Genomic DNA, 9,906 nt, shown 5'->3' with positions numbered 1-9,906 from the left:
AATAAGTAAGTATAGGATTGCACCTTAATTCGCTTCAGCAATTCCGAGACGAGAAAGTAGAGGTACTAAGGAGCAATTCAATGAACGAAGTTATTTGAGCCGGGCCCGTCTCACCGGCTGAGCTTCAGAGCGCCGCGCTTCTCGGCTCCCAGGGATGGGCCGGCAGGAGGCGCTGCGGCGACGCAGCCTGGAGCCGAGCGGCGGATTCCGGCGCGCCCGAACGGAGGAGGAGGAGGCAGGCTCGCCTCCGAGGGAGTTGGCGAAGAACCGAAAGTGAAAGTCCGAGCCTCGCCCCCTTGCTTTGGTCCGCCATGGCCGGCGCTCCTGCTCCGCTCTTCGTGCAGCTCTCTCTCCTTCCTGAAGAGAGGGGCTTGGGGAGGCTCGAGTTCAAGCTGCAAAGCCACTTCCAATCCCGGAATCGCTCCGGGGGCGGCGAATGTAAAGTGCGAGTTCTGGATCGTGAGCGGGACGTCTATGCGGTGCAGTTCCTGTCGGAGGAAGGTAACTGGAGGCTTCGGAGGCCCCGACGGGGCGGTGTACAGTTACTTGGCTCCAAGCATGTGGGCATGGCCTTTCTCTGTCGTAAAGTTGGGAGAAATGTCTAGAGGGAAGGAGTTTCCACTTTCGCCTAGCTCCCTTGAGTTTCCAGCTTTCTCTTCCTTTTTGCCCTTAGTATGAATTCCCCTTTTCGCCATGTTTCGTCTGCTATTGCCTTCCACGCCCCGATCCACCCCCCCGCCCAATTCATCCTGATCCACCCAACAGCTGCACGACAGGCAGAAATTTTGCGGTTATAGCTTTCCCTATCTCTTGAGTTTCTATCATAGCTGTCAACTTACAGATTTGAAAATAAGGGGCCAGCAGCCTCGAAAATAAGGGATCAGCAGCCCAAATAAGGGATTTTGCTTAGCTTATACATCAATCCAGCACTGATGGAGCCATGCTGCTTTTGCTGCCACTGACAGTGTTTTGCAGGGGGTTGGACTAGATGACCCTAAGTGTGTACAACTCCAACCAAAGAAGAGGGGCAGACAAAACTGAAGAACGACATCTAGATGGCAAAGCTTACAGGCAGAATTAGAAACCAGGAAGAGGACCTCTTTAATAAAGAATGGGGAAAGTTTATAATTTATTTGAAAAGCTATTGTAAAGAGTTTCATACATTGGTAGGATTGACAGAAAACTTGTAGTAAAAATTTGAACTATGGATGGACAAATGATTTATAAAAATAGAGTTATGAAAGGGATGCTGAGGGGGAAAATCACTATGTTAATATGCTGCACTGGTTGGAGGGTATGCTAAGCAGCACGTCGGGGCTGCCGTCATCCTGGCGCGAGGAGTTCCATCGGTCCTTCCCCACCCAAAAGGGAGGGAGAGAGACTCTCGCCCCCGAGCCCGGCATGAGGCGGTTGTGGCGCTGTGGCAGCCGTTGAAGCGCCACCCTTCTGCGTCCCTCCCCATCCCCTCCTCTTCCTCCTTCCTCAGGCCGCCTCCTCAGCCACTGCTGCCTCCGGCTTCCCCTGGCACCGCGGTGGAAGTCTCGCAAGATAGGGGCTGCCTGCCCGCCCGCCGCCACCCATCTCCTCACGATGCGCCCCTGAGGGGGAAAAGGGAGAGACAGAGACGCGGCAGCTCGTGTGCGGGCTCTCTCGAGGTGGAGGACCCCTAGCCGCTGCTTCCCTCCCGAGCCAGGCGAGCATGAAACCCGGGAAATTTAAGGGACATCATCAATCCGGGACAGCAGCAGGAAACGGCGCTGGGATAAGGGAGTTTCCCGCCACATAAGGGACAGTTGACAGCTATGGTTTCTATACTGGGGTTAAGCTCCACCTGTTAGATCCCTGGCTTAACTGTTAAAGGCCCTGGAGCCCTGCCAAAAAGCAGGGAGGGAGAAGTTGGCAAGCACATTTAGAGAAATGATTAGGAACATTGGAAAAGTAACATAACACCAAGAAAAGAAGAATGGGTTTTTTAAACTGTCATTTGACCAAACTTATGAGTTTAATAAGAAATTATTCTAATGAGAAAATAAGGAGAGAGTGGGAAGTCTTTATAAATTATATGAAGAGAACCAATTCCCAGATTCATACTTGGCTTAGTTTAGAATGAAAATCTCACAGGTAATTAGAATAAGTCTCCAAAAATTTAATCATTACAGACAACCAGTGATATGAGGAATAAAGATCCACATGGAGTTAGTTGGAAGTCAATTTCTTTTTTTCTTTTTTCCTTTTCTTCTTTTTTTTGGTGGTGTTTTTCGTTATTTCCCTTTTTTGGAAGAGCATAATGTTTTGTATTTTTGATTGCAGATTATGTTATTATGTTTACATCCTTGTAATTTTGTTTTTGCATTTTTTCCTATTTTGTATTGTTTGCTTGTTTTGTTCAATGCTTGTTTGTGTGATGTATAAGTATTAATAATAATAATAAGTGATTAGCCCGGGGATCTTATGGAAATACCTTGAAGTGAAAGAAAATGAAGCCAACGTCTTGAAATAATGGAGTATATGCAGAGTGCCTTTCCCTCATCACTGGACTGTTTCAACTAGCTGCCAGACAACTAGCTGCCAGGGGGTGAGGAAGGTTTTTGAAATGGGAGGCTGCAATCTAGCTGCCTTCTCTTGTTTTGGAAATTAAGCAACATCACTCGCTTCCATTTAGCTGTGTTCAAAATGGGACTAGTCACAGCAAATCCTGTCAGCCAGGTCAAGATTTGTTTATTGCCTGGGAAGTTGTCTTAGGACAGAAAATGGGAGATTCTGAAGAGTAAGAGGGAGTTTGGCTTTGACTGAGTTACACTGGCTTATGTGGGATCAAATATCACCTGGTGTAACTGTGGCTTCAGAATTAAATTTTCTTAGGCTTGCAATATGAATATCACCAAAACAGATATATCATACATATCTTTTACATTGATTGTGTAAGCTGCTTTGAGATATCTTAATGCAAAAATGTGACATAGTATCATTATAAGTGAAATAGCAATAACATGTTTCTTATTTGAATAAATTTAGTGAAACAACAAGTGAAGAAAAATGGACCTCATTTCATAGAAGTTTCTGGAAGATCTGTAAAGATAAATATCCTTCCAAATTCTGAGGTGTCAATGATGGATATGACAGAAACATCACTTGCAAATTATTTGAAGAGCTCAGCAGCTGGCTCGCTTTCTGCTTCAAGCACTCTGCCACTTCCAAATGATTTTGGAGAGCAAAAGTTGACTGAAAAATATGCAGGTGATCTGGAAAGCATGACCAGAAGGGTAAGAATCCACCAAGGCCTAGAGCTTCAGAACGCCTAAGCTGCGCCCCTCTTCTTCCAGTACTGGTTAACTGCATCTTTACTGTTTTCTTCAATTGGCTATTTTTACCCATTTATTTAATGACAACTGAATCATTAATATCAGGCAGTTGAACATTGAATAAAAGAAGGAAAAACTGGGAAAGGTATAAACACCGCGCAAGCAAATAAGAATAAATGCTAATTGTTGTTTAACCTTCCCACAAACAAATCAGAATGAATTTGTCTCGTCTTTATTGAACAATCTAACTTCCATGTAAGTCTTGTACAAGCAAATTGGGACGGATGTTCAATACATAGGGCATTTGGAGAAGCCCTGTGTGCATGTGTGTTAATAAAACCGATTTTCTCTCTTTTTTTCTTGTTTTCAGATCTTTCTTAGCGTATCTGCCACTTTGAATACTGAATTGCTCACAAAAGAGCAGAGAAGTCAGGTGACAACTGTCTGTCCCACCTTAAAAATAGATGTGCACTCAGGGCAGACTGGCATAGAAAAGGTATCAGGAGATTATGATGACATTGAGAAGTTACACCGTCATTTTGAGAAGCTCCTTGGAGGCCTTCACCACCACAGCAATGAATTTTCACACCCTAAAGAGCCAAAAACTATGAGAGAGATGCCCATGGATGATTGGAAGGAAGGAAGGAAGAATGATGTAGATGTGTATGATATCAAGGTTCCTTCAGCTATCTTTGAATACTTCAGCCAGGCCTGCAAGGAACAAGTTGATGAACTGGAGCAGAAGTTCAGTGTAAAGCTGACTAGTCAAGAATGTGGAAATGGGTTGGCTTCTCTACGCTTCTCTTCTGTTGGGGACCCTAGCCTCCTAGAGAAAGCTCAGCATAATTTTGTCACGGCGTTTCAGAAGGTGACTGCAGATCTGAAACAGGAGAGAATGTCTTTTGCTGACAGCGACCAGATGGCTAAAGCACAGCAGATTATAAACCTCAATTTCAAGAGCATCCTTGTTAAAACAGAGGGAAATGCATTGGTTCTCCGTGGCCCTGCAAAGGAGATTTCAGCTGCTAAAGGGGCAATAGGGGAATTAGAGGCAGGAGAGATGGTAAAAAAATCTGCAGCTTACCCTTTGAAAACTGACACCGGATTTGATCTTAATACATTTAAATTATTGGAACCAGAATTGGATAAAGAAATTGAATATATAAACCGAAAGTACAATACTGAGTCACAGAAAAAGTTTGTTCTCAGCATGCAGAAAGCATATGTTTTCTTTAAGCATAGGAACTATCCAAACCCAGATTCATGTTTACAAGCCTATGAGAGCTTTGTCCATTTTTATCAGATGATTTCAGCCCAGCTCACAGAAAGAGTCATCCCCTTGAATCTTCTTGAGGACCAGAAAAGAAAACTAGACATGTTCTTTTCAGCACTGCAAAAAGAAAATCCCAGAGTATCAATGCGTATATCAAAGAAAAATAATCTAATTCTATTCGGTATTCCGGAGCATGTGCTTTCTGTTGAAAAGCACATCATGCGGTTTCTGGAAACTGATGTTGATCCACCTGTAGGAAGCATAGGTCCTAGTTCCAGCTCCAGAGAAACTAAAGGTGCATATTTGGAGCAAAACGGGGCCCCCAAAATGCACTCCCCTCCTCCCAGGGAGCAAAAGGAGTCAAAGGGAATGGAAGTCAAACAAGAGGATATGTGCAGCATTTGCATGGACACAATCCACCAGAAGAAAGTGCTGCCCAAATGCAAGCATGAGTTTTGTACTGAGTGCATTGAGCAGGCCTTGAAATACAAGCCTGTTTGCCCTGTGTGTAATGTGGCCTATGGGAAGGTGGAAGGAAACCAACCACCAGGGACAATGAACATCCAGAAATCTAGAGTGTCACTTCCTGGTTATGCTGGATATGGTACCATCCAAATTTCATATTACATACCTGATGGCATTCAAACGGTAAGTCGCAAGGAACACTTTGGGGGCTGAAGAGGGATTGGAATGGCATGGGGGAGTGTGAGCAGCCCCACCTTATATCTGCTCATAATATCCTTTTAGGAAAACTTTATATCACTGCATGCACAGGCAAAACTTGTACTAGTGACATACTGTTGGAATGGGGTTTGGGAGTTCCAGAAGGCAAGAGCAGCAGAGCCATAAACAAGAAGGAGCTTAAATTACCCCAGTTGCAGAATCTGCCATTATTCCACATACATCCTTTCTTGCATCAGGAACATTTGTTCTCTTTCCACAGAACCTGAATGGTTTGTCTCACTCAACCATAGGGCTAAGCCTGTTGCCCTCCTGATGGTTTGGACTGCAACTTCCAGCAGTTCCACTCAGCCCAGCCATTCTGGCTATAATATAAAATAATAATACAGTCATACCTCAGGTTAAATATGCTTCAGGTTGGGCGTTTTCAGGTTGCGTTCCGTGGTGACCAGATGGCTAAAGCACAGCAGATTTTAAACCTCAATTTCAAGAGCATCCTTGTTAAAACAGAGGGAAATGCATTGGTTCTCCGTGGCCCTGCAAAGAAGATTTCAGCTGCTAAAGGGGCAGTAATGGAACGGGTTACTTTCGGGTTTCGTCGCTCGCGCATACACAGACGCTCAAAATGACGTCATGCGCAGAAGTGGCGAATCATGGCATGCACAGACGCAGGTTGCGTTCTGCTCAGGATGTGAACGGGGCTCCAGAATGTATCCCGTTCGCATCCAGAGGTACCACTGTATTAATAATAATAAATAATAATTTATTATTTATACCCTGCCCATCTGGCTGGGTTTCCCCATCTTCCTTCTATAGTATGGCTTGGGAACCTATTTCTGCTGAAGAGCCACATTCCTTTCTGGACAACCTGCCATTTCCCATTTGTCCATCCTTGCCACTTAAATGAAATTAGGCCAACAGCCACAGATTGCCCTTCTCTGGGGTAGAGGCATATGGAATAATGAATGGTGTAAACAGATTTTCTGTCACAAACATGGGAAGGTTGCACCCAATGACGCTGATTGTGGCAGGAGTTTTGGGGCACAAGAAAGTACTTCTGTGGTATGTGAGGCGTTCTGATGGAGCACATACCATCAGCGAATAATCAAAGGCATCTCCAAAAAAGATACATATGACACGATCTGGTCTCCCTTTTTCTCTTTTATTGATGAACGGGGATATTTTAATTCCACCATCATCACAGAGGTGTCTGTAGAGAGGATATATTGATTGAAGATGTATTGTAAATGTTGAATGTATCTATGTATGTAAAGTAATTCTTTAGCGCAACACAATTCAGTGCTCAGAGTCCCTACCCCAAGGTGTGGTGACAAGAAGTCTGTTAGCTATGGAAGCTAAATGGTACTCTCAGGATTCCTCTGAATCACAGAAGATGGCTTCCTTCTGTTTGTTTATGCCATCCTTGGGAGCCTTGCCAGAACCATTTGGCTGACCACTGTTGGAAACAAGATGCTGGATTAGATAAACACTTGGGATCCAGCAGAAGTGCTTCCCTGACAGTTGCTGAGCTTCATGCAAGTAAAGTATAACACTTTACCTATTTTAATACCTATGCATTGCAGAAAGGCCACCCAAACCCTGGAAGACCATTCAGCGGTGCAAATCGGACAGCATATTTACCCGATAACCCAGAAGGAAGAGAAATTTTGCAGTTGCTTCAGAAGGCCTTTGATCAAAAGTTGATTTTCACAGTTGGCGAGTCACGTACAACCGGTGCAAAAAATGTTGTTACCTGGAATGACATTCACCACAAAACTAACACTTATGGAGGGGCAAGCAGGTGTGTTGTATTTGTTTGTTCTAAGTGCCAATGATGCATTTCTCAATGTAATCTCATTCTAGCTTTGATTTTGTTGGATGCAGATTCACTCAAGTATAGGAACCATTTTGGAAGAAGTGTTTTGGACAGTGATCTGACATTTTTTTCACATTTCACAATCTTAGCTGCAGATATTTGTTTTGCATGATCCAAACAGCAAAGTCAGGTTTTGTCTGTTAATTGCATGCTCAGGAGGCATGCCATGTTCTCAAACTGCAGTAGTATATATAATGTACATAGCATTTGAGTATTTTGAATAATCACAATAATCCAGTCCTGTGTCTAGCCCTGGGCCCAGTCTACTTCAACTTCCTACCACTTGGCTAGGAGTCAACTCCCTATAGGCCTCCTGCACTCAAGGCCATCAAGAGAGCGGAAAGCTGCTGCAGCAGCAAGCTGTCATTCACCCCAGCTTAACACATCCCCTATGAGAGAGCCAGTGTGGTGTAGTGGTTAAGAGCGGTAGTATTGTAATCTGGTGAACCGGGTTCCCGTCTCCGCTCCTCCACATGCAGCTGCTAGTCTTGGGCTAGTCACACTTCTTTGAAGTCTCTCAGCCCCACTCACCTCACAGAGTGTTTGTTGTGGGGGAGGAACGGAAAGGAGAATGTTAGCCACTTTGAGACTCTTTAGGGTAGTGATAAAGCGGGATATCAAATCCAAACTCTTCTTCTCTTCTTCTATGAGGCGCATGTTGTGTACATGTTAAGTATTCATAAAGCCAAGGTGCAAATGTTACATTCAAATCCTCACCTCAAAATAACTGCAGATTCCTGCAGAGTTCTTTTTCTTGGGCCACCGTGGTGTCAGCACACTGTTTCTCCAATATTTGAGTACACAGTATTTTGATAGATATATTAAGACAACAACCTCTCTTCATTGGGGAATTGCTTGGTTTACAAACAAAACTCTTTCTCTCCTAGTTTTGGCTACCCCGATCCAGATTACCTGAAACGTGTTCGAGAAGAACTGAAGGCGAAAGGAATTGAATGAGCGCTCTTCCAGTCGACTGTCCAGAATCTGTACCAGTCCAAAGATGTGCCAATTGGATTTAGCTTAGGGGTGCTTTTTTCTGCTTATCCAGTACAAAATTCTGAATTGCATAACTTGTTGAATAACTTCCTAAAAATCTGTTGCAGTGCTGTTAAGTAAAGCTGTCGTTCCAGGGGTAGGGAACCTGTGGCCCATGAGATGTACAGTTTCCATCAACCATGATAGTTTGCCATGTTGAAGGGAGTTGGAGTTTAACATATCAAGGGCTACAAGTGTCACACAGCTGCTGTAGACCAAACCACATTTCATGGAGTCCAGCCCCATTGATTGCAGTGGACCTTGATTTTCAAAGTTCTGCTGAAGTCATTTGGTGTCAGTTTTAAGAAGCAGCGTGCGTGATTAGGCTGTTAAACACTTTCCCCTCTCTTGTGTGCTTACTGCTACTGCTACCACTTGCAGCATAACTGGGTGGAACGAAGTTTAGTTTTTCTCACCTTTGCAGAACTGGGCTATGTTTTGCCTTCTTTCTCTGCATTGTGAAGATTCTTAAGTAAAAGCAAACCAATAAAAATGGTTCAGCATTTTGTGAGTTCAGGGCCATACTAAATTTTCTTAATTAGTTACGTTAGCTGATTTCAGTGAGTCTGCTCAGAGTAAAACTTAAGATAAATGCCATCTGCAGACTGAAGTATAGTGTTCAACCCAAGTTTATTACTTTTTTTAAAGGTTGCAGTTTGTGTCCTATTTTGAATCTTTGGAGCATCGTTGTCCCACAAGAAAAGGAACAAAATCTGGAAACCAAGTGGCTATTAAAACTATGTCTTTGATCGGTCTCCCCCTCTTGAAAATCAAATGGTTGAGCAATATTTTCTTTCTTTCTTTCTTTCTTTCTTTCTTTCTTTCTTTCCATTTAACACCAGCCTGAAGGCATCACGGTACATTTTGTGTGTATTTTTTGCTTCACTCTATGGCACATATCACAATGTAATGTGGCATGAGGCAACAGATTCTATTAGCTTGCTGCTGCCACTAAACTGGCAAGGTTAAAGTATATTCATCAGCAAATTGTTAAATGTGACTTAAAAGGAAATAAAATTCTATATGCTAATTAAATGGTTTCTGTGGTGTTGTTTTTTTGTTCATTTGTTTTAAAGATCTTTCCTTGACCAGTTTTGGGGAGTAGGTGAGATTTTCCTGCCTGCTAACATGGCTTTGCTGTTTTTAAAGGAGGGTGGAGTAACTAATTTGAAAAGTGAAAATGCTGAAGAGTAATAGCGTACAATTCCTAAAATGGGTACACCACATTTTAATATGTTGTTAATTAGCAAACAAGACCATAAAGGGAGGGCTTCAGTCTTTTGTCGTGTGATGGTGATGATTTCCCTCTCACAATGGGAGGGAGCCATTTTGTGACAGCCCCTGGTACACCCAAAATTCAACCTTTGGGCCAGCAGGCACAAATGGGGAACTCTTACCCATGTGATATTCTTCCAGGGGCCACAGATTTGCAAGATAAATAAACACGCAAAAGACAAGAAAATGTACCTTAACTTCAAGCATTTCAGTAGTGATTGAAAGAACTACTTAAGCAAGAAAAGAAGAATACTAGTTAAGTAAAGGTACCTTGATCTAACATACCAGAAAAATAGAATCACACAACAGTAACAGCAAGATAGAAAATGGTCAGAATTCCTATTGCTTATTTGGGGGACATGCTACCAATTATGAATTAGAATCAACAATTTGTGTATTAAATTGATTATGTTGTGAATTGTGATTCATAAGAGGAATGGTGCAATGTTTTATGAAATGATTTA

The 9,906-nt window shown here is 43.1% G+C and overlaps 1 protein-coding gene across 1 annotated transcript; it reads left to right on the top strand.

Annotated features, from left to right (window-relative positions):
• The first annotated feature begins 239 nt into the window (after positions 1-239).
• DTX3L (deltex E3 ubiquitin ligase 3L) lies at positions 240-9,202 on the top strand. The gene is made up of 5 exons (XM_080974780.1): positions 240-501; positions 3,016-3,263; positions 3,673-5,223; positions 6,840-7,057; positions 8,020-9,202. Exons 1-5 carry the CDS (start codon positions 312-314, stop codon positions 8,087-8,089), a joined length of 2,277 nt encoding a protein of 758 aa, XP_080830906.1. The 5' UTR covers positions 240-311; the 3' UTR covers positions 8,090-9,202.
• The last annotated feature ends 704 nt before the right edge of the window (positions 9,203-9,906 follow it).

This window comes from Podarcis pityusensis, assembly GCF_964106645.2.
Source record: "Podarcis pityusensis genome assembly, chromosome: 1".
Classification (NCBI taxonomy): domain Eukaryota; kingdom Metazoa; phylum Chordata; class Lepidosauria; order Squamata; family Lacertidae; genus Podarcis; species Podarcis pityusensis.
This window is presented reverse-complemented; position numbering and strand designations above follow the sequence as displayed.

Bases quoted from the DNA above. Each gene is read 5' to 3' on its own strand.
- DTX3L (XM_080974780.1), top strand. From the start codon at position 312: ATGGCCGGCGCTCCTGCTCCGCTCTTCGTGCAGCTCTCTCTCCTTCCT. The intron at 502-3,015 runs GTAACTGGAGGC...GAATAAATTTAG, and splicing joins GCAGTTCCTGTCGGAGGAAG to TGAAACAACAAGTGAAGAAA. The intron at 3,264-3,672 runs GTAAGAATCCAC...TCTTGTTTTCAG, and splicing joins TGGAAAGCATGACCAGAAGG to ATCTTTCTTAGCGTATCTGC.